This window comes from Chamaea fasciata, unplaced genomic scaffold (assembly GCF_029207755.1).
Source record: "Chamaea fasciata isolate MVZ Bird 193981 ecotype frontalis unplaced genomic scaffold, bChaFas1.0.hap1 SCAF_3, whole genome shotgun sequence".
NCBI classification, from domain to species: domain Eukaryota; kingdom Metazoa; phylum Chordata; class Aves; order Passeriformes; family Sylviidae; genus Chamaea; species Chamaea fasciata.
This window is the reverse complement of record NW_027094088.1, coordinates 6,455,214-6,480,232: the sequence shown is the minus strand read 5'-3', so window position 1 is coordinate 6,480,232 and position 25,019 is coordinate 6,455,214. Positions and strand designations below refer to the sequence as shown.

General features: G+C 45.8%; 1 protein-coding gene across 1 annotated transcript in view; it reads right to left on the bottom strand.

The window, feature by feature from the left end:
* JAG1 (jagged canonical Notch ligand 1) overlaps positions 1–23,959 on the bottom strand; it is a 35,377-nt gene extending 11,418 nt beyond the window's left edge. Inside the window, exons 1-6 of the mRNA XM_066177816.1 lie at positions 22,908–23,959; positions 21,737–22,042; positions 10,902–10,953; positions 5,198–5,452; positions 4,120–4,180; positions 193–323 (exon numbers count right to left, since the gene is read on the bottom strand). Coding sequence (XP_066033913.1) covers positions 193–323; positions 4,120–4,180; positions 5,198–5,452; positions 10,902–10,953; positions 21,737–22,042; positions 22,908–22,979 — 877 coding nt within the window. The 5' untranslated portion in view covers positions 22,980–23,959. The remainder of the gene's footprint in view (positions 1–192; positions 324–4,119; positions 4,181–5,197; positions 5,453–10,901; positions 10,954–21,736; positions 22,043–22,907) is intronic.
* Between the last annotated feature and the right edge of the window lie 1,060 nt (positions 23,960–25,019).

The following is a 25,019-nucleotide window of genomic DNA, read 5'->3' as shown; positions in this document are numbered from 1 at the left end:
CATCCCCACACAGGAGTGGGACAGGACAAGCGAAGGACAGATGCTAACCATGCCAGAAGAGCAGTGGGGATGAGGCCAAGCAGCTGAGGGTCAGCACGCTCCCAGCACGTTTCAGGAGCTCGCTGAGCCCCGTGTGCAAAGTCTGCCAGCGCTGACATTCAAGGGTGACACGGCCCTCTGGGATTAGCATACCTTTGTCACAGAGCTGACCACCCCAGTTGGTTTCACAGAGGCACTGCCATGGTTCAATGCAAGTGCCATGGACACATCCCGGGTGTGGAATGCACTTATCACAGTACTGGCCTTGCCATCCATACTGACACCTTCAGTTAAAGAGAAAAAAAAGGAAAAAAAAACCACATTGGAACAGGGAAACAAACCCAAACCCATCGTAATTGCTGTGTGTAGATAGGAGTGTGCAACTCCAAAGCCTGAAGAAAGGCTGGGCAAGTGGGGGAGAAGGGCAGGATGAGGGGAGGGGAGAAGCTATTCAAGGATTGTTTGATGGTTTCTTGTAAACAAACATTTTGGTAGTTTTGCCAAGGTCTCTGTAGCTGGCCTCCTGACAAAAGAATAACTGTTCTGAGAAAACCAGCATGAGGCCATTCAGCACAATAATACTCTTTCGGAGCCTCATATAAATGTGGCAGAGAGGGTGGGTGTGCACTACAAATCAATCTCTGGACTTTGACAGGGCGCTTTATAAATTGAGGGGGGGGGAAGAAAAAGTCAGTGGAAACAATAGTTATCCAGAGATCCTGATGAATACAAGGTTCCAGGCATTTCAGCCATGCTGGGTTTGCAGGAAGACAAACAAAACCATAACCACCAACTCGGAGCCCTTGGCACGACAGCAGCAAAACACGAGGAGTTCCCTGCTCTATCTGAAGCCACCCTTATTCTGAATAGAGAGACACACATAGAGCCAGTATGGACTGGGCCACAGTCAGGGATGGAAGAAAGCAGCAGGGCAGGACTTTACACGTGTTCAAAGATCAGCTGTTGATGGGTTTCTGAGTTGGATTTAAGCTAGTAACTTATTTTCTGGGAATAATTAAATCATGTGCAATTCTGAGAAACACTAATGTCTGAAGAATTTACTACTATTTGAATTCTTTATTGTCACCATCAATGAGCTACCTGAATTCTCTACTTAAAAGGAAGATGTTCTTTCAAAGTGAAGCCCCCTTAAGGGAAAGCTTATTTTGGCTTTCATTTAGTTCTCCCTAGCAAGACAGACCAAGGATCCTTCAAATTAAAGTGGATCTATAGATAGAAACAAGCAAAACAAGTTGAAAATGAAAAGCAAGGGCTTTTTGAGGTACTGTATTTCATTATCAGGTCCTGAGAGTAATTGATCAGCAGCAATTATGCACTAAGCTGTCACTAAATTATGAAAACAAACCTCAGCTCTACAGAAGTCAGCTAAGCTTTCTATTTGTAAAACCCCCCACCATTCTTCTGCTGGCAATTTCTTCTCATGGGAAAAAGCCAGAAGGATCTATCCAATGGATAATCACACACAGCCAGTGGTAAGTCCGACTTCCCTTCTAAAAATCTCAGGTGACAAACTGCATCCTAATTAACTTTTTTTTTCTTTAATAGCTATCACAATAGCAGCCTTTTCAAAGTCAATGGGAAATTCTTATTAGTTTGTGTGCTTAAAAAAGCCAGTCAGTGCAAAGAACATGAAAAAAACCCAGATAAGGCAAAACTACCTCCCTCAAGTAGCTCTTGGAAAATGCTTCTGTATAGGGCATATAATGAGAATGCACGAAGATCAAAATTGAGGACCAGACTCTCTTAATTTGGATTGCATTCAAAGCAACTTGCCTGAGAGCTTGCACACAAGCCAATCTAAGGGACCTCACCTACAAAAGCAGATATCCAAACTGAGGATTTCACTCCCATCAAATCGAAGTGGTGGTGGGTTTTGTTTTCTTTAGAACAAGCGTAAAGAAAGCAAAATAGTTTAAAAAACCCCACACCACACAGGCATAAAAAATCATAAGCTTTAGAGCCAAAGGTACTACTTCAAACATCAGCTTCAAAACATAACAAACAAAATTGGATAAGGCTGTGGGCATTTAGGGGGAAAAAAAAAAAAAGTGGGCTATCAATTCCAGAAAAAGATTGACAGTAATAACTCATGTTTAATAATATGCAGGCAGCAGTTTCTCACGAGAAATTTAAAGTTAGCTTTCCTTGTATAATGATTCATGAGTAAAAATGGTTTACTTGGCTGGCCTGCATTAAAGAAAGTGACTGGCAGTGAAAGGGAAAAGGATATTTTAAGAACGTTTGCAAGTTGTCTGTTGTACCAGAACACAGAGCAGTTTCTGCTCGGATGTTATTTTTAAACCCTGTTGCATTTGTAGCATACAGGCTATATGACTCATCAAAACTTAAAAGAAAATAAAATCTTGTTTCTGTGTTCACTTTAAAGATAGTGGTCTAACTTGGCAAGCAGAAGTTATCTGAAAGCACCAGAAGGACAGCATTGTTTCAAGACTATGCAAATCAAGTGTGGGAAAGTTGCACCTTAAGTAAATAAGAGCACTAGTGCATGTCTGGGCAGTGAGTGGGAGGCAACAGACTTAGAAAGAGAAAGAGAAGAAAAAAAAAAAAACTGGAAACAAAGCCTGTTGTTCTGACTAGGAGACAGCAACCCCTACAAGGCATGTTTATTCTGATGACAGCAGCACAAATCACTGGTAGCCCTGACTGATATGCTCCTCTCACCATCTGGCCCCCCGATACTTCCTACTACTTGTTAAGCTTCTTTTTTTAATTAAAAAAAGATTTAGATTTGGTGTTCAGGGGTTTACCAGCTTATATCAGTGCTGCTAAACATTAAAATCACAGGACAAGTGACAACAGTCCGTCCCCAGGCTGGACTTCCACTCTGCCATGGCTCTGTGAGGATGAGGGGTTACTTCCCACCTCACTTTCAGATGGTTCCTTGGTAATTTTTTTTTTTTTTTTTTTAAAGCATGAATACAGAAGCAGAGAAAATCAATGAGCCACTATGGCTATTTAGGCTGAATTCTTACAGAATAGTCTGTCAGACACTCTAGATTCAGTTCCTGTTGGAACTCTAGCCCATCAAGCAGTCCACTTCATGCAAAGGTTTCCAGCAACAGAGAATCCACCGATATGCTTGTTAGGCAGCAGAATTACTTTCTTTTCCTTCAAGCTTCTGAGTATTCAGGAATACTCAAACTTCACTTTTAACCCTTCCTGCACAGGACCAATGTCCACATTTTTGTAACCTCAGAAGCTCTTGGTTGTGAACAGAAATGATAAAAGGTTACGTGCAGCAACTTGGAACTTTTCTGTTGATAAAGAATACCCACATTTAATATCCACTACCCCTCTAAGGGTAAGGGACAAGACTTCCCTGTGCTGTAAATACATGCTGCATATTTTAAGGCATTCCAGATATTTAACTGTTGTGTTATGGATAAAATCTGCTTTCCATTGTCTCCTTGCCAGGACAGAAGGGACTTCAAAGCACGGCAACAAAATTCGGCATTCATCAGAGCCCGCTGACAAGATTTCATCCCAGCCATTAACCTCTCAGCACTCGGAGCCAGGCTCACAATGGGAAAGGAACCCAGAGATTCAACTAATCCCATTCTAAAGAATGCTTGACTTTTGCCTACTGATGGAAGAAACCAGGGGGTGGGAGGGAAGAAGGGGGAAACTGAAAGGGAGAAGAAGAGAGAAAAGCCACACTGTACTTCAAGCTTGGAATTGAAAAAGCCTATTAATCAGGCTGTTGGAAAAAACATAGCCACCAAACATTTGCACTATTTATGCAGAAACAATTAGTTAGTGCTCATTAGGCAGCATTCACGCTATTTATCCCATACCCCCCTCTCCCTCAGTGCCACCATTTCACAAACCAAAAAGCTTCTTAAAATTATCAGTGCATTAAAAGCCTGCTCCCCCCCTTATTCTGGGCAAGTGAGCATGAATAATGTGTCTTGCTCAAAACCACAACTTCCAAAACGCCCTCTCTCTCCCCAGCCCTATTGTGTTTAGCATCACTTGTTTAATTAGTTGGGGAGGGGTGGGGGGGGGGAAAGCAAGGAGGGATAGGAAGCATTTACCTACCTGCACTCTCCTGGAATTGTGCAAGAACCGTGCTTGGGGCTACATCCCTGACGACAAATAGCTGTTAAAACAACAAAAAAAGAAGAGTATCAGCATGCTGCCCGCTTCCGGCACCTTCCCACTCGTGGGAATGTTCTAATCTCTAACAGCACTGTAATCCTGCTGAATCCAAGGTTTTAACAAGTATCTCCTATCAAGTCTACCGGAAGGAAAACCAAGGTAGGTGTCTCCCTGGGATAGGAAATCTATCAGCTTTTCCTTTCTATAGGAAATCTGTTCCTCTAACTTTGCAGGAGAATCGTTCCTAGTGCTGTTCAAAGAGCTGTTTTTATGTGGGAGAAACCATCTTGCCTTGGAGAGCACAGGTCACTTGGATAACAGGTTCCCTTTTTCTGTCTTTTGCAGGTGATCTGGGCCACTCTCCCTGGCTTTACACCTAATTCAAAGCAGCTTTTAACTACTCTGGATTTAGTTTTGGCTGCATCTCTGAACAGACAGGATATCAAGATAAGCAACAATTCAAATTGCAGGTAAACTCAGTCATTAAGACAGGCTGATAGTCTGATCCTGCTTTCTCCTTCCCCAATTACCTAGGTAGCAGCCATTCCCTAATAAACATGTTGAACACGATCTCAGGTGGAACAAACAAGCCTGGGACTTTTCAAACACCAAAGCTTTACACTTGCCAGGTCAGCTTTAAAACAAGTCTCTCCTTCCTGCTTGTCTTGAAGTTCTGCACCAAAGGGGAAATCCTTTTTGAAGTCAGCAGCAGAACTCCCATTGAAGTCAGTGGGCTGGGTTTTCTTCCCAAGGGCAAAGATGCGGATAATCAGAGAAAGAACACATCTGCTAAGTGCCCAGTAAGAGTACTGGAGAGTCCAAGACCTCTCCAAGACATTACCACAAGGCAGAAACTACTCTCCTCCTGCCCCCAGTGCTCTGTGTAATGAGCTGCTCGCTGTCCCATCAGTCCCTAGCCCCCTGCCTGCACCATCTCACCACTGAATGCAGCCTGGATCCGACACCCTCGTGTCCCTCCCAGTCCCACTGGCCCGCAGGGCGAGCGTTTGTCACGAACCTTTGTTGCACTCTGGTCCCATCCAGCCTTCCAAGCAGGTCTTGTTGCCGTTCTGGTCGCAGGTGTGGTGAGTGAAGAAGTCATCTCTGGGCCGACAGAACTTGTTGCAGCCGAAGCCGTAGTAATGCTCCGCGCACGTCACGCGGATCTGGTACTCAAAGTGCGCCACTCCCGCGTTGTGCTTCAGGGTCTGCCACTGCCGGCTGGGATTGATCATGCCGGAGTGCGATGCCTTCTCGATAATGCCATCGGGGTCTGTGGGGCACAGGAGATGTCAGAGGGAAAGCTTCCTTTCGGTCTCGTCAGTAAACTCCCACATCACGGCTCTCCAGCTTCACAGGCAGGACTCTCTGAGGCAGCCAGTTGGTTTTATTAATTTTCTGTTCTAGACAGTCAGATAAGGCTGCCCCGGAGCTACAAGCCATTAACTGAAACACACATGCAGCATTATCAAACTGAGCAAAGCTTGAAATCAAAAGGGACTGTTCAGTTACTGCCAATCACTCATCCCTTTTGCAGTGTAAGGGCATCCACTAAGAATTCATACAGTTCATGACTAAAGAAAATTCAGCTCCAAAGAATGGTACAAAATGGGTTTTCCCCTGCTTCTCCATTAATGGCACAAGTTGTGCTTTCAACTGGAGCATTTACAAAAACAACATACGACAATGGCCTAATAAAGCCACGTCTGCAGACTGAACATAGGCATTGCAAAAGGTTTGCAGCCCTTTCCTTATGTGCAAACAGTAAACTGAAAACTACCAACTCCAGCATTCAGATGACATTGGCAATCTCACCAGGTTTTGGCTGAGAAATACCATGGAAGTGCTGTCTTCAGATGGCAGCTGAGAGTACAAAGTCAGACAACCAGAGCTCAAAGCAGAAGAATCAAACTACTGCATATTTGTGCTATAGATCCCCTTCCTCTCTACAGAGTATTTCAAAGTTTAGGTTTGCACTTGACATTTAGTTCTAGCAAAAGTCTTCTGGCTTTCAGAGCCATACAACTGTCTAAATTATGGCTTGAAATAATAATATTTCACATTTGCTTGGAACATTGTATATATCTGTGGTATTTCACTTTGTAGTCCAGGTCTTGTGACTTAAACGATCTGACACTGCCTTACGACCTGCTGCTACCCAGCACTTGACTGCTGAGTGAAAGTTTATCGTAAAACAGCCAAAATATCCTCACAGACTGAGCTCAAAACCAACAGTGAGTACACGGGAGCATAATCCAGAGACAGGAGAATCTGAGGTAGAAAGGCAGTTTGCCAATGATGTGTTAGCAGCGTGTGAAGTACTGGCACCTCTGAGTGTTAAGAATTAAAAATGTACTGATGTGCTGCTTGTTCTTCCAACAACTACAAAAGAACCTTCTGGGATTTTACATAAGGCAGAGCTGAAGACTAATGAAGTCACTACTAAAGCTCTAAGATGACACATGGGTAGTTTTTAATCTAAGATACTTTTAAATGTATTGCGAAGGAGCTTTGATTTGCAGCTTTCAAAAAAGAACTTCCCAACAGACTTCTCAAGCCTCAGATACCCATTATGGATCCACCACTTAGGTCCCTGCCTGCTTGTCTGCAGTTGGGAATGAAGTCAAAGCTCTTGCTGCACAACCACACAACAGTGTCAATACTCAGACATTGTGGGCATTTGCCCATTTTGGGGGGTATTTGTGACTTGAGACTACAGCTTTCATTATGTGTTTACAGTGCGAAATTAAGGGCAACAACTTATTCACCTTCTGGTATTTCTGGTTCTGTAATATTTTCCATTTAAATCAGTTTTTATTATTCATTGGCACTAAGCCCCCAACTCCACAACTATGTGTCAGACTTTCAAATGCATGCAGGCTTTTATTAATTTAAATCCCATTCACAGGTGATGTGGATGCCTAAGGACCTTTCCATACTGGTACATCCAGAGCAATATCATGTTCTGTGCTGTGCAGGTGTAAGGCTCTTAGATCTCATCAGCAAGATTATTGACTAATTCTAAGAGGTACTTAGGCAGATGCATATCTGCTCGTCTTGAATGGGGCTAGTCTGGCAATTATAGTTCCACTCATGTGTGCTGGAGATGGCTCTGCTGCACTTGGCAAGATTATACTCCATCTACAGCTCAGCTGGAAAGCAAAGGCACTTCCCCAAACACCCAGTGTGCATAAAGACATCCTGCTCCTTGCGAGGAAAACAACTTTATCCTCTCCTGAAAGCGGCAGAAGAAAAGGAGAATGACATTCAACTCAGTTTTGCAAACCAGCCCCCCACCTCCACCCCCACACTCATTCTTGCTTTTCCAGTCTTTTCCTGTTCCCCCTTGGGAACATACCACTGACAACTATTTCAGTCCTTGGCACCAGAAAGGGAGTTGCCTTGAAAAAGTGATCTTTCCTTTTGCCTCTGCTCTTTCATTCTTCTCCTATCTGCCAGCTCATTAGGAAGCTTGTCCTTGCTGTATGTCTATGACCTCTCACTCCAGCCATCAGCTCTTTGGAGACCTCAACCACAGGCTGAATTCAAACAGAAACACTCTTTCAAGTCAACTGGACTTCATTTTTTTTGCAGGTGCTCAGATCAAACCCAGCTGCAATTTCACTCCGGATCATGGATAAAATGCCTTCCATTGGATCCACATTTTAAAGCTACCCCCAGCCACCTGAATTCAAGTGCAGTCTCACAGGTTTAAGCTCCCTTTCCATTAGCCATCACCCACAGTTTTCACAATGAAGCACTGGCATGTTCCTTCTTGTACAAGAACTCCTCCACCCTTGCCTATTCCCACCTGTCAGTGTGCACTTACACAAGGGTGCTGACCCAGACTCCAGGGGAGGCATTGCAACAGCCCTGCCATTCTTAGCCCGCACCAGCCACGGTTTCAGTTTTATAGGAAGCAATCCCAACACAGCAGAATGGTTAAGTAAATAAAAAGCAGCAGTCAGCCAGGCTTGAGACAAAGGCATCTTCTGAACTCCACTGCCTTCATCTGACTCAGAACCCCATGCTTTGATAGAAAGGTTAGAGGAAGCATTAACCCATTTGAAACTGATGAAGTGGAAGAGAGAGGCTTTCTGTACATCTCGGGCTTCCGCTCCACACTTCACTGTCAGAGACTCTGTTGGTTTTATTCACTTCTTGTGGCTACACTTCAAAGCTATAAATCTCTCTTTTTATTCAGTGGGCAACTGTATCAAAGGTTTTAGACACAAGGAAATGAGCTATTTTGACTGCCCACCTTTGCCTCTCAGTGCTCCAATGTCTGGGAATTATAACTACGCAGCATCAGGAAGCAAAAACAACAACAGAAAAAGCCCAGATTTCTCCGAGCAGTTTGGGTGGCCAAGGACAGCAGAGTTATTTTTGAAAGTCTTTGTTTCAGACAACTTCCAGCCACGGCTTGGTTTACATTGTGCTGAAGTCTCTTATGCCTGCCTGGAATTCACATGCAACTGATACCAGTAATTTACAATAGCTCTTTGACATAGTTTGAGATGCAATGTCAGCCCATTAGCTGGATGTATGAAGCAACAGTAGCAAGATGGCAACCAGACAAGAACCAGAGTAGGAAAACCATTTGAGTTGAATCTTGGCTCCAACAAAGCACGATTCTCATCAACTTCAACAGGGCCATAATTTAACTGCAAGCCACTCTTGGAAGTGAGACAAGAGAGAGTATGTGGTAAAGTGAACGTAGGAGGAGTGGAATGTAGAGGGGGGAAGGAAGCATCCACTCGAGGATCTTCTAACAACTGCATTGATCAGAGGATGCTTTCAGAGCTATTGAAAAGTCACACAAGGCCTACTAAACCCACTTTTATTGTTGAGAGCTCTCACAGGGTCTTTACAATTCAGTGGCAGTTAGGGCAAAAGAAAATCCTGGACATCAAAAAACCCCACTCTTTATATTATATGATGACAATTGTTTAGTTCTAATCGTTTTCTTAACTAGTTCTTCAAGCCTTACTCTGCAACTCTGGGAAAGCTGACTAAGTCAAGCCATGCAACACACAAAGGAAAAGTTTTGTGCAGTGCAGCGACTGAAGTGACCTACAGATGGATAAGTGACAGCAAAGCTGAGGCAGGAATGCAGATCAAGAACGTATGCAAGAACATGTCTGCGCTTGGTCAAACGCACTGCTGAGAAATGAGGCAAGTTTGTCTGAAAACAATTGTACTACCAGAACATGAAAGCAAAGAAAGGGTTCATTGTGTAGCTTTGGAAATGAAGTTGTTTCATGAAAAAAGATGAGCTCTAATAATAGTAAAAGTGGCAGAGACCCAGTCTGAAAAAACTCTCAGATCCTACTAGAAACAGGACTTTCATTTCCAATTCAGGCATCTTCCATTTCTAATACAACACTGCTACTGCAGCATCTACTTTCTTCTCCTCCATATAACACGCTCTATCCAAGAAATCTCCCAGCCAGTGCTCCATGACTGTGCTGGGGTAGAGTCTGAAATCCCAGGTACTCCAACCGTGCCAAATGAGGCTGGTTGTGGCTATCCCTGACAGGCCACGTGATTCATCTCAAGTAACAACTGCTTTTCTGGAATGAAGAATTAATAGGACATCCCATGCATATTTAAAAAAAAAACAAAAAACCAACAAACATAAGAAGCAGATCTGCACAGGGAAGTTCCCAAGCTATGCACTCTGAGCAATTCAGACATTAAAAGAACAGTACTGTGCACACTTCTACGAGGCCTTTCTCACATGAGGCGTGAAGCCCATTTCATTCCTGCATGGCTGCCACCTTGGCACTCCAAAGCAGACTGCAAGAAGCTGCTGTAAGATTTCTGTAAGATGAACCACAGTGCTGCTGCTTCCTTGCTGAAGGAAAAGGCCTGTTGTGTCAACAGAGGCTTTTATGGGTTCAGATTCACACTCTCTCCTGCGGCTTTTACCACACACACTGTTAAGGCCCTAGGTTGAAATGGAGCTGATTTTGCCCACCTCCTTCAGTCACAGTAGGCAAAAAGCAGAACAGCTCATGTGCCAAGAGACCCTGTACAGCTTCCTCTAGCCACAGGAAAAGCTTAGCAGAATGTTTCTGAAACCAACCAGAGACATTCCAGGAGAAAGATCCCCACCCTTGACTTTCAGCCAGCTCTACCAGGTGGTGTCTGGTAAATATTTTTTCAGCCCCTCCATATAAACCCCCAGACATCCAACTCCCAAGGAAGAGCTTGTAGTAACTCCTATTTCTCATCAACAGTCATTAGATGGATATTGATATCAAGTCTTGTGCAGATTTTAAGGTTTTTTCTTTTTTGTTTCAAGCAGTACATTCAGTTTTGAGAAGTATTTAGTTTATAGTGAGGTCTTAGGGGAACAAGACTTAGGCTTACTCCTAATTAAAAAAAGAACAAAACAAGGCCAAAAAACCAAACAAAGAAACCTGAAGAAATCCCTTGGCTTTTACCCTCCCAAAGGAGAAAGAAGGCATTAACACATCTATTTTTAGGCATCACACTGGTGGTGCCTAGGTGAGCGAGCTACTCACCCTCTGCAGGCAATGTGAGCGAGACAGGCTGCTGCAGAGCCTGGAGGAACTGCTCCAAATTGTTTGGGGGGAAGAGCTTTTCCCTCTCCTCTTGCTCTAGCTCACAGCAAGCTGGTGAGGCTCCCAGAGGCCTTTCAATGCCTGGGACACAGAGGTGTCAGAACTAAATAAGCCAGAGGAAGGAATACTTACTCGTGGAGTTATCATTGTAATCCCACGCCTCAACCAGCAATGTGTAGGATCGCTGCAAAAGAGAAATAAAGAGTTAGTTACAAAGCCACACGTGACTAAAGAAAAAAAAAACCAAAACACCTGACAACGATTTTAATTAAAAAGAAAAATTCTGATCACTGCCCCAAAGCAGATGATTGAAAACAGAAATAGGTAAAAGATTACGCTTGAGACAAACATGATCTTCTTGAAGCCCCGTAAGCTACCTTATCCAGTCTGACTTAGACGACCTTTCACCTTGGATAGCTCATCTTTGTCATCATTAAAGCATCTTATGTACTTAACCAGGAAGTACAGCCTTTGACACTGCACTCCAGCCGAAATAAAGCATGTGGGACAACTGCACACGGAAGACAGAGAGCACCAGGACAGCACAGCAGCATCAAAACCCCCAAAACCAAACCCTCACTCTCAATAACTGCTTCAAAAGAATTTGAGTTACAGAAAAATAGTCTTGATGTCCCTTCCCCCAGCCATCCTGAAAGCAAGAAGTGTTGCTAAGATTACCGTGCCCTGCCTTGACAGCGCAATCTCCAGGGACTTTGCTTTTCAGCACCCCCTTTGAAAGCTTTGTCTGCATGAGGGCCATCGCAGCTCCCACAAGTATCAGGTAACGGAGGGAAGAACTGATGGATATGGGAAGGGGGTGGGGTGAGAGAGAAGCATTGTAAAACAAAGGCTAAGATCAGGCTCTTTGGAAGAGCGGCAAAAGGGAAGCCGCACTATCCACCCCTGTCACTTTTACAGATGCTCGAAGCTGCCAATGAGCTCTGTAGCACTCCAGCAATAATAATCATAAGCATAAACTGACTGAAGTGACTCCATGGGCTGGAAAGACGCCAGCTATTACATCTAAGCCACCTTTATCTTCAACCCTAACTTGAGAACAAGACCCATTAAAACATCTCCTCCTCCAGCTCTACCCCGAGATATTATTATCCAGGCTGGATCTTTCAAAGTTGCCATTTAGCCAGCCGTATCCAAACTTACACAATGATTAAAAACCAAAACAAAACACCTCCTCTCCAGAAGGGGGAAAAAAAAACCCCAAACCAACCAACCTGAGGAAAAATAAGAAAAAATATGACTTGCAAAGTAAAAAAATATAATAACTACAGATAAGGCAATAAATGTAACGTCTTTCTGGAGAGCAGAACAATAATAGTACAAATAAAAATCCTGTGAAAATTTTGATGCTTTGCCATTGCAACTGTGCATTGCAAGGTTTATTTCTCCTTAATTGTGTCCATGTTCACTCACAGGCTGCTCATTTGTGGTCTGCAGGACTGCTCACCCTCTCTGTAACACACCAAAACACAGTTGTGAGAGTGAGCTGCTACAAGGTGCACGGGGGTGAGGCAGACCTCAGATTTCTGAAGAGGAGAGGAAACAAAAAAGGAGGGGGAAAAAAATAGAGAACAAGAGTTGGAGCAGACTGCTTTCTCACGACTGGACACAGCATGAGCCTCTGAATGAAAACCCAGTTTGTGATGGACACCGGCTTGCTGTATAGCCTAAATATGTTTCATATTCAAGGCAGGCCAGGAGTCCATTCCGTTCACTGATAGCTGTGGGAAAATGCTTCCGAAAGTAAGCAAAGCTGGGCAAGCCAAGACATGCACCCAAACTTCTGTGCAGTGGCTCCACTGGCCTGAGCCATTTTTGGTTAATATGTCATGAAAAGCTGTATGTTACTTGATTCTATTCTAGACCGAGTCTGACAACTTGAAAGAAAGTCTGAAAATCAAATAAACCAAAATGCAACTCGATCATCTAACACCGCTTAACACAGATTTAAGAAGTCCTTGCACAAGTCAGTGGTAAAAAAAAAAAAAAAGAACGAACCAAAACAAACAAACAAAACCAGAATAGAACTCCCCAGCCATATTACAGATGCAGATTGCACTATCTTGGGTGCTTCCTCAGTGGTTTAATTACCAACATTAAGCAGCACAAGCTCAACATGTCACTGCAAGCTTGACAAAAAATATTATGATATAGAGAATGAATTATGGCAACTAGCACTACTTCCAATAAAGTTAAGGATGTTTTCCTTTCGGCCTTGCATAATTGTTTTGGAAGATATTTTGTCTAAACTCATAGCAACAGTTCCCTGCTGGTTCTCAGGACTGTTTACCAACACACCTAGCCCTTAAGGAAAGGAAAGGCTGAATCCTAGCTGTGAGTGCTACTGTTGCTAGATACTTGTGTGACCACTTTCCACTACCACACAGGAGTTTGTTTAAAAGAGAGGAGATGCTTCAGCTGAACTGGATGGAAACAAAATGCAGAGAGAACAGACCTACCCCGGCCATTCCCTTGTTTCCAACTGTCCCCTCTCATCTCGCCTGAATATTTTACATGAAGAGTCCCTGTCCTGAAAAGGGATGATACAAAGAATGGCATTTGATCACTTGGCTCTGTCCCTCTCAGCATGGGGAAAAGACCAAAAAACCTCAAAACTTCACGTTCAAAATGGGACACTTCCAAACAAAAGCCATACAAGACACCCACAGCCTCACACCAGTAGCAAACTCCCTTCAACAATCCAACTATCACATACCTCTAGCTAATCTGCTCAACTCCCCCCCACAAAAAAAAAAAAAAAAAAAAGCAGTTCTGTGCAAAGCTGCACTGTTGAGATTTTTTAGAAGTGCATATCATCCCCACTCTATAGATCAAGGATTCAGATATCTCAGGAATGACTGCTTACAGTGTGGAGGTTTAAGTTTTCCCATGCCCACAGATGACCTCTGCCCATCTTTGAATAAATATATATCCAGACACAAGAATTCCACATCATGCACCTTATTCCATCAAAGCGATGTCCTAGGCAACAAGGCAGCAGTGAACTTTCCAGAGTCACACCCAATTAGCCACTGTAAACCTGAGCTTGACCAGAAGGCAGGGATTCTGGCTGGAGAGGAAAGGCAGCTTGAAAGGAACAGCAAGTCCTTAAAGTTTGCAGATGAGCCCAGAGGATTAAAAGGCAGCATGGCCAAATTTAAGCAAAACTTCTGCGAGTTAAGCTAGGAGAGGATGGAAATGGTCAAATTCACACTCCAGGAAAGAAAGCGAGCATCAGTGTGCAAGAGCTGTTTTCCTCAATGACAGGACACTGTGTCTTGATCCACTGATAGTACAGCTCAAGAGACTTCGAAGACCCGAAACCCATCAGAAATCGTCCCTTTTAAGGATCTCAAAGGGCAATGCAACCTCCTGTCTGGTTACTTGAATGAATCTTGGCAGCTGCAGGTAAACAGGTGTTTAAAGCTCTCTGCTTGATTACCTTCTTCCCTCCCTTCATCCAGACATCCACCCAAAAGAGGTGCTTTTGTACTTCAGCTTCTAAAGGCACTCTGCAAGTCAGTGGGCCAGAGCAAGATTAAAACATCCGGCTCCTTGGCTGAAGCACTGCCTCAGTTTTCAAAGGGCTTGCAACTCGTCAAACTCCTTTCCCTCCTATGCCTGTGGTTAAAGCATGCAAGAGCTTTGCTGAGCATGTGAAACCATGACTAGACAAATGCAGTGGGAAGTTTTGCATTCAGCGCGCTGCGCCTGCTCCTCCTCTGCCAAACAAGGAGAGCAGGTTAAGCCCAGCAACCTTCTTGTCACGCTCTGCACAGCTGTGAGGACCAGCCTGAGAACGGTGCTCACACACCCCGTCTGCACCCAGGGAGGATGCTGAGGACACAGGCACAGCAGGCCACAGCTCATTGCCAAGGGGTCCAGATGTGAGATATGGAAGGGGGAAACAGGCACGTTTCAGCGTGCCCAAGGGCCAGGGAGGAGGGCATCTCTGAGCAAGGTTAAAGCAAGCCACAAACCCACTTCCTCTGAACATCATCACCAGGACTGTCACTAGGGTACCCTGCCACTCCACAGTGACACCATACAGACGCATCATGACATCGTGCCGTGGTCGGTCAACTCTGACAACTGAATATCCTCCAAAGGAGCTAAAGGCAACTGATTCCTCACCCAGAGGACGTGCGAGCGTACTCCGGAAAAGGAGGAAAACCACCTAACCCTCTTAACCTTTTGCGAGATGGAACATCATCAGGAAGCTCCTCTTTGGGACAGCCTACGTAAGGACAAGGCACCACCCTACAAAGCTGTCACTGCCTCAGCTCTGTGTATACAAACACAGCCCAAGCCGTGGCACTCTCACGTCTCAAAGCCCATGGCCAAGAGCTCGGCTGAACCCCGAGCAGGCAGCCCAGCCAAGAGCCTCAGCAGAATTTACCCACACGAAAACACGGCACGCTGCTCCTTTAGGCTTCATTCTGACGAGTTCCTTTGTTGCTCTAAGTGCCAGTAAACTCTGCACTGCCACAGAAAGGAGATGTAAAAACGAACTTAACCATATTAGCAGCTTCCAGGAGAGACTTGCCCCCCATTCTGCCTTGGCACAGGGAAGGCAGTAGTGAAGTCAAGACCTTCGCTGCACTACCACGGCCACTCTCTTGCCAAATGATGAAGGACACAAAAGTACCGCTATCCAAACTATGCATACGCTTAAGCATCCAGTAAACCAGGCTGATCTCTGATCTGGCAAGCCTGCTGGAATAATGAGTATCCTGTGAATACATAATGTGCTGAAGTTGCCATTGTGTGAAGTAAGTCCATGGTTTGTCTGGGAGCCGAGCAATGCTGAGTCTACTGCTGCTTCCTGTTGCTTGTCCTGTATTAGCATTATTTTTGGATAGGCCCCATTATGTTCTGTAATCCTCACTGCAGTCAGTATGGCCACACTATTGTTCTTGGTTAATATTAGCAGTCAATGCCTCTGTCTGGGTGGCCGGACTACAATGTATTCCAATCATAAAACTAGCATGCATTAACGGGACAATGTACTGGGCACAGCGGGGAGACTTGGGGTCTTCCCTCCTCCCCTTCTTTTAAAAAAAAAAAAAAAAAAAAGGTAAAAAAAAAAAGCATAGTAGCATCTTCTTTTTTTTTCCCCCTCTCTTTCTAAACTAATGATTTTAAGTGATCTCAGCTACCAGGGTGCTTCATACAACAGCAGCATTTTAATCAGCACCTTATCTAGTTACGGAGTTATTTTCTCACGGAGCCCCACTTGTCAAAGAGCAGCAGATAGGCCAAAATGTCAATGGGTGCTTTCAACCTTCCCCAACAAGCCGATTACCTGCCCTTATCAGTCCCCCTACCTGTTTAAAGCATCCCACTGATAATTAAATGCACCAGTTACAAAAGGGTGGCAAGGTTAATAGACAGAATACCTAGTAGCCAGCCAAGCAAAACAGTCAGGTTCACATGGAGCAAGCCTGAACAAGAAGCCTTTCTACTTATTTACCTAAGTGCCTAAGAACTGGGTTGAGCTGGTAAAGGACTCTGGATGTTTGACTATTTACAAACCACTTTAACCACTTCTATCCACTTTTCTGCAGTTTCTTCTGAACACTACAAGAATAATGAGTGTAATTTACGCAGCAGAATAGTGACCACAGAACCATGAGCTCCACAGACTAACAAGAAACAAATGCAACAGCTTCTAGTTTTGACATCTTCCCCTGTGTTAAGACACAGGGGTTACCAGTTAAACAATCAGAACTGAGTCAATTAACATATAAAACTTTTGTTCATCAAGAGAAATTCAGAGGCGAGCTTAGTTTCAGTTTTCAAAACCAATCCTGTCATTGGTGTTATCTACAGACCTACTTCTCCTTATCTACAGAGAAATACTTTTAAGAACTGTAGCTTAAGGCTTTTGCTTTTCAGGGTATCACAACTCCATTAGGAGTGAAGTTGGAATAAACAGCTCAGACCCAAGTTCACCAGCTTTAGAAGCAGTTGACTTCTCCTCTAGCCCACCAGGAAGCAATGTTTCCCTGAGCAAACTACAACTTTAAGCATAAAGCATCAATTTTATGCAATTCATTTTCAGCCATGCTGACTTCCAGCTGCATAAACAAGCTGACAGTGCTGGATGTGTGTAGCCTGAGAAAGTTTAGGAATAAGCAACACTGCCAGGCCCAATCCAGCTGCCACTGAAGTTAAACTGGAGCACGCCTCTATCTTCACAAGAACAAAAATTCTAGGAGCAGGCAAGATGAGGATTTATTTTTAGATATTTTATGTTAATATAGTCAAATGGATATACTATGAAGGTGAAGCTCTGAACTGGCTGGAACATAAAAAAAAACAAACAACCTCTTTAAACATGTATGAAGTCCAAAACCTCTGAATGGCTGCATCACTTCTCTCCAGTCCTGGGAAAAAAACCAGCCTTGTGATGCTAATTATGCTTCAGATGTCACTTAATACTCCCAGCTCCGTTTTGAGTAGTAATCCTAGGCAAAACATTACACTTTGAGTGCTAAGATTTATTCTTACATTATTAATTCAACAATAAATGACAGAGTATGGATTTGATTAATATGCATTTTGTTATTAGAAAAATTTCCTCTGATCTGCCCATGCTCCAAGATGACTTATCAGGCATTGTTCAAGAAAAGGTTGAACAATATCTAGCATTTGCTTCTAGAAGTTTTCAAGAAGTTAACTGGAGGGAGAGAAGAAACAAAATCAAAAGCCAAATTTTAGTCTGATGACTGTGACATACTGGGCTAAAAAGAAAAGAATGAAGTGATATTTTTTCTCAGATTCAAAAGGCTGTTACTTTAATATCAGCTGCTGATTAGTATTTTGGATGTCTCTTGTGTCAAGAGAGAGGGAAAACGTTCACAAAGCTTAAAAACACTGAAGCTCTTTTACTATGTCTCTCTAGCCACAGGAAAACAATCCAGCAAAACACATTTTACATCTTCAGGAATCAGGACCACTAAGATTTGTCATGAAAAAGGGGCTGGTCTGACTATTTTATTTTTTTTAGGCTGACTATTTTTAAGGTTGAAATAAGATCTTCAAAACTCTTTTTAATTGTTTTTTATGCTAAACTCACTGAGATGCTGGAGGGTTTTTTTCCACCTCAGTAGTTTCCTGGTGTGTTGGTGCAATTGGCCCCAATATTAAATAATTACAAGGAGCGTGATTTTGGGATAAACAAGCTGTTTGAAATTGGAGCTATGCATACCAAAGGAATTGCCAAGTTGGACCTTCTTACTCAGTCTCGCCAAACCCCCAAAAGATCTTTCCTTACATAAAAGCAAAGTTTGGTGTTAAGTTTTGCTTAGTTAATTGATGCTCAGCTCCCTCAAGGTGCAGCACACATCACACTTTGGGGTTCTTTAGGAAAGGCCAGAGGTTTGATTCATGCGAGGGAAGAGCATGTGTCTGCCTTGGAACAAAACTTGTTCAGACAGACTTTGACAAGTGGAACATGGAAATGCTTTTGTTCCATTCTTTTTTTTATATGGCTTCATAAAGCCAAGCTTGCCTGTCAAGAAAGTCTCAAAATGAATGTAAGAAGCAAGCCTAGGTGCATTTTATTTTTTTTAATCATCCTCACCATTGTTTCAATGTACGGAAGAATTACCAGCTACTGCAGGCGCAGCTTTCTGATCCACTCCAGTTCCTTTATGCTGGTTTGCTGCCCTGTTTCCTAGCAACTTACTCAAACCTCCCATCACTTAAATTAATTTATGGCCCACCGTCTCCACACCCATTACTCACAGGGGTCCGTATCAAAACTGACAAGAGCAAGCCCCATAAGTTATTAATAAGACTCTGACACTTCAAATCTACATTACAACTGCAAGCTCCCTCTAACAATACTTTTAAAGCACCTTCCTCTCCTGCATGATGAATAAAGGCCTCTAATGCAATACAGCTATTTCTCACAAATGGCATAAGGGGGCAGCTTGACATGGGAAGAGGCTTTTTCTTTTTAATTTTTTTTTTTTAAAGTAGTCAAGGCAACAAGACTTCTGAATGTTACTGACTCAAGCTGGAACATCCAAGAAAAGCCTCCCTCAGAGAGCCGAGCACAGTTCAGAGAAGGGCATGAATTTTCAAGTGCAATATGATTAACATTTCGGTCTAGCTCTTATTACCTCTACTATAATTTCCAGCTGAATGTATTCAAAGATACCTCTCATGATCAGCCACATGAGTAAATGCAATGCTAATCTCAAGCTCTTACTGGAGTCAACAGTATTCAGCCACCTAAAGAGTTTTTTAAGTTCTGAAACTTCAGCATCAGATTAGAGCTGACCAAATTAAGTTTACTACTTTATCCGCAGAGCTTTGAAAATGCCTGAAATGATTTGTGTACACAATTTTAGTACAAATAAGAGCTTTGCCACATTAGATATTCTTTTGTTCAAATGCCATTTGGAAGTCACAATGGCTAGCATAAAAGCTGTGTCCTGTGGAAGCTAAAGCTGGGAAGCAGGCTTGATAATTGCACACAGATTATCATCAGAGTCTCAAAAAGTGCATTTCTGCCTGGGAAAATGCAAGAGATTATTCCGAAAGTCCAGGCTTATGAACCAAGTGTCTCAAGTTGTTGAGTTTTCCCCATTTCAAAGGCTGCACTGGAGTTTTGCTGCTGCTGCTCCAGGATTCCAGTGCTGAATGAGATTCAGCAGGACAATAGAAGCACTTCTTTTACTAAGATGCAGGCAAGCTTAAGAGACTTCTCCCAGGGTCCCCTACCCCCCAAACCCACCCTCTACACACAGACTTCCCAACCCTATGAAGAGAGAGGCTGTTAAAAGGAACATGTTTAGTTTTCACACCATTTTTATATGCATACAGATAGATTCAAGGCACTCAGATTACTGGGAGCTAGTTAAAAAAAAAAAAAAATCCTTGATGTACCTGACTTCTCTGACAAAAGTCAAAATCTGCAACACAAGCACTACAGCCACTGGCAGAGCTTCAAATACCTCAGATTTTTACAAAGCCCTTTATCCCTTTGATGGCATATTTGATAACAGTTTTATCTCATTTCATGTTAGGGAAAAAAAAAAAAAGACAGAAAGAAAAGAGAAAGAAATAAAGGACAGACTTGTACTTCCAACAGAGAATACTTTTGTTAACTCTGCTATTGTACTTAGTAATACTATCTCCTTAAAAACGGAGACTTCATTTCTCCCTTGTGCCTCTCCAGCCCTGGATATTCCCGAAGTCCCAGCTGACAGAGGAGGCAGGTAGGAGGCAGCACAGGACGCTTCAAGAACACATGGCTGCCTGCAGCACTTGGCGGCGGGGCTACAAAGTGGGTGTCTACACCACCACTGCACAAGGAATGCTTTTGGGGCGGCCTTTCCTCCCCCCAGAAGAAGCCCAGGCCCTCCCAATCCTTATCTGACTATGAAGGGCCAAGCTTTGGAGAGTCTAGGCATGCTTCCACCTCGCCAGCAGCGATAGTGGCACAGGATAGGAAATGAGATTCACCCCTCCCCTGCGTGCACATTCAGGGCCCTCCTCCCCTCCCAAAAATGACCTTAGGCATCTAGGTTAGGATGACTGGATTTACAAAACTGCTGAGCATCAACATACCCCAAGGCAGTCGGTAAGAAATTGTCTGCTCAGCGCCTTTGGAGAAGGGGGGGGGGGGGGTACAGTTTTGTTTCCTAGGTGATCTCAAAATACAAGTTTTAGGAGCAGAAATTTGGGAGCTTTCAGCGTTCATACCACAGCATCCCAGAGAGGCACCTCAAAAGCCACACAGGAGCCCCCCAGATCAGTCAGCCCCAGCTTTTGCTCGCCTGCATGCAGCATTGCCAGGCACAAAACCCGTGCCCCTCCTGCCATCCGAGGTCAGTGCGCTCTCCCGTGTCCACAGATCCTGTGGCCCTGGAGCCTGCTCTGTGGGTCTGTCCTGTGTGATGGCCATTTTGGAAAGACGGTCCTCACTTTCTGTGCAGGGAGCTGAGGGCTCCTCTGCAGAGCTGACCATCAAAGCTTCGACCCTCCTGAGCAGCCCAGGAGAAACAAGCAGCAGTGATGTCTGAGTATTGTTTCCACAGCCAAAACAAAGCTGGATCACTGAGGAAGGAAAGGGTCACTCATCCTCCATCTCTCTGCTCTACAGGGCTGACCAGCATTTACTAGAGTGGACAACTAGAGTGGAAAAGTGCCTGGCAAAAAGCCCCACCTCCTTGAGCCACCGAGTTTCGCACTCAACTAGAGGGAAGCCAGAATCTCTGGACCACGGAGGGAGGTAGCCAGGAAAAGGTGTGCTGTGGGGAGGAGGGAGTGAAGTGCACCAAAAGCTAAAGCCAGGCTTTGCTCAGTCTTTAGCTTCTGGAGTCCACAAGCACCTCCAAACACAGCCAGCTTCCCAGGGAAGCTGGCAACTACCTCACCAAGAACAGCAACAGCAGCTCCCATCCACACCGAGCAGCGCAGTGAGATTTCCCCTTGGGAGAAGCAGGAAGCCTTCCCAAACACGCTCCGGGGAAGGAGGCCAGCTATGACACACACTTTTCACACGGGATCCCTCTGCAGCCCCTAACCCACTGCTCTTCTGGCTTAAGCCCAAAACTTCACTGGTTAAGAAAAAAAAAAAAGAAAAAAAGAGAAAAAAATGAACTTCTGACCTTCTAAGTCTCAAGAGACTTATTCATGCTGTAAAGTGCAGAGATACTGGGTTTGCTTCCCTGACCCATTTAGATCCCCCTCACTGCACATCTGACTTTCAAATCCAACAGGCTGTGCATTGTGAGCCCCAGGGAACAAAAACAAAAACACCACTACATTTTACTCATTTCTGTGCTGCGGATTCCCGACGCTCTTGCCAAGATGCCTGCTCCCTTCCCAAATCCTGATCCCTCTTCCCCTGGCACAAGAAGTCAGAGTTCATCTCACTAAGGACATCTCAAGCACCATCCAACACACCCAGGGCAGCTCAGGCAACTCACCGGCCAGGCGAAGCTGAAAGGGATAACGATCCGGTTCTTTTCATTATTCCGGTTGTACTTTAAATTGAAGGTATTTCCTCCGATGACAGGAGTGGATTTGGATCCGAAGCTGCAAGGACCGCCAGCAGTGACCCGCGATTGATACTCCTTCAGACAAACTTTAAAATAGGTGTCACACTCGTCTCTGGTGCATTTTTTATCTCCTGGGTTTCGGGTGCCATCGCAGCAATTTCCATTTTGCAGTTCACCATTCACATTTTGCATGGATAAGATCTCCAACTCGAACTGTCCCGACGCTAAAGTCACCTGTTAATCCCAAGAAAGAACCGAAGGAAAACAAAACAAAACAAAACAAAGAAACAAAAATAAAAACAAAAAAAAAAAAAAAGAAACAAGAGACAGACAGTTACCTAACTTTTTTCGCCAAACACAGTCTACAACAACTCTGAAGACAGGAAAAAAGTAATTTTAAGTGTGCTTTCAAGAAGCACATGCATAATAATAATAATAATAATAATAAAAACACCAAAGCCAACCACTCCAAGCTTTTCCCTATCAAACATCCATGAGAAGGGCTCATAAATCAGCCCAACCAAATAACGCCATTAATGCCAAAAAAACAACCTTAAGCGCCAGCTCCCAAAAAACAGCGTGAGGAAGGCTTCCAAACGGTCAGGAAATAAAACCGAACCAAAGCAAGAGTGCATACGCGAGGGGCAAACCCAGCAAAACGATGCGGCTAATAATGTGCTGCCTGGGAAGGCACCCAACCACCCCTCTGCCTCCTCCGGGGCGCAGCTGAGCCGGGGCACGCTGGAGCTGCCCAGCTGAGACTCAGACCCCGCTCGTTAATCACCCCAGCAGTGCTGCTGTTATTTAAAAAAAAAAAAAAATTAAAAAGAAAAAAGGGGGAAAAAAAGTGATTTCAGTGGGGAAAATAAAAGCGGTTTGCAGTAACCGCATTTCTTGTTCCCGAGAATTAAGCCTTGCTGCAAGGAGCACTCCCGCGTTTGCCATCTCCACAGAGAAGTTAGGGCAGCAGCTCCGCTCCGGCCGGAGGAGCCGCGCAGAAGCGCCCGTCCGGGATCTTCCGAACCCACGTCCCGCAAGCTCTACAGAAGAGCGCCAAAAGGGAGCGGCCGCGTCCCCCGCGCCGTGCCCAGGTACGTACCTCGGCCCGCAGCGCCAGGAGCAGGGTGAGGATGGAGCACGCCGCCGCGGCTGCCCGCCGGGGCGCACGCATGCCGCCGCCGCCGCCGCCGCGCTGCCCGCCCGCCCGCCTGCAGGGCCGCCGCCGCCGCCGCTCGCTCCGGGTCGGGACGGGACGGGGAGGGCCAGGAGGGAGGAGGAGGAGAAGAAGGAGGAGGAGGAGGAGGAGGCGCCGCCGCCGCTGTCGCCGCTGCTGCTGCTGCTGCTGCTGCCGCCGCCGCCGCCGCCCCGCTCTAATATACCGCGGCGCACCCGCGCCGGACAACGCCGCTTTTCAAGCGCTTTCAATAGCGCCCCGCTCTTCAATGCAAAGCAGCCCGGCCTCCTTTTATCCGCCTTATTCTCTCACCTCCCCTCTTTTCTTTCCCTTTTCTTTTCTCTCTCTCTCCTTTTATTTTTTTTTTTTTGTTGTTGTTTTTGTTTTATTATGGCGATTATTATCCCAGTCCTTTTATTTCTTGCGGCGGAGCCCCTCGCCCCCCCGAGACGCACACACGCACACACACTCACTCGCACTCGCACTCGCACACACACACACACGCACATGCAGCACACGCACCGCCCCGCAGCCGCCCGCCCGTCTGGGAGCGCCGCCGCCGCTCCGCTTCATCTAGCCCAGGGCGGCAGGCGCATGCGCCCATCCATATGCATGAGGGGGACAGCAGGAGGAGGGAGTAGAGGAGGGGAATGGCACGGGCAGGGAAAGGCAGGTACCGCCGGGAGGAGGAGGAGGCGGCGGCGGAGATCGAGCGGGCTGCGGGTCGCCGGCTCCTCCGCCTCAGGGAGGCGGCGCGCCGTGGCCGCCCCGAGGGTCTGTGCCTCGGTCCGTGCCTCCGCAGGTGCTCCCAGCGCTACCTGGAGCAGGAGGAGCCGTGCTGAGGCGGCCCCCGCGCTCTCTCAGCGGCGCTCCCGGCTGAGGGCTTTTCCCGCCCCGCCGCTCGTTGAGGGGACGCGCGGGTCCTGCTCGCCCGGGAGGCGCAGCCTGTTCCTCCTCCCCTCCTGGGCGCTGGTGGAAGGAAGAACGAAGCCTTTTGAGGGACACTCTTTGCGGTGTGAAACCTTCCCCCCGCCACTGGCCGGCGGCCGCCGCCCGCCTTTCCCGCCCCTCGGTGCCGGAGGCGGGACGGGCTGGGGGCGCTGCCGGGAGCGGGTCGGCGCGCCCTGAGGGGACGGGGGGCACGGCCGGCCCGGGCCTCTCGGGTAGCCCCGGCCAGCGGCTGTCCTGAGGGAAGCGGGGCTGGCAGTCCCCACCGTGCGACTCGTTGTGGCCGCCTCAACACGAGATCGTGCAGCCGAGGGCCTCCCGCGCTCCAAGTGGCAGGACGGATCCCTCAGCCGATCGGTCCCGGTGTCACGGTGCTGGCAGAGTGCCGATGCCATCACGGACCTTGTCCCCGCGCTGCAGAGACTCATCCCAGTTTTCAAGTGGGTGCTGGGGTTGCTCTGCCGTACATCCTTTCAGAAGCGAGTACCAGACCCACACAGCCAGGTGATTACTTAAGGGATTCCCTGCCACAGATTATTGAGAAGCCCAAAAGTTTGCGCAGTAGCAAAAAGAGTTCAGACTGGTTCCCAGAGGAAGAACCACACATCTAAGGGCATTGAACAAAAAAAAGAAAACCCAAAAAACCCCACCCCTAACTTTGTCTCTGGTTTGGGAAGTCCCTGGGCTGCGGGTCTAGAAGTTGGGTGACTGTGCTGGGAACTTGCTGCATCACTGTCCCTTTCTTCCTGAGGCGCTGGCGACAGGAACTTGGCCTACATGACGTTTGGTCTGACCCAGAACAGCTATTCTTATGCCCCAATCTATTCCACTGTGATCTAACACAGTAGATGTGTGAATGTCTATTTTATACACTAGAGTCAGTGGTACAGAGGAAAACAAGATTTCAGACCTAATTTTATATCCTTTGTTTTCATTTCCTATGGCAAATATGCAAAAGCAAAGTGCGTGCCTGTTCTTGGCTCTGGTGAGGTCTGTCCCGTTCTGCAGTGCCCCAGGCTGGAAAGCCGCTGGTATTTGTGCCCCTCACCTTAGAACTGTGCTCAGACTTCCACCAGACTCCTGCAGATC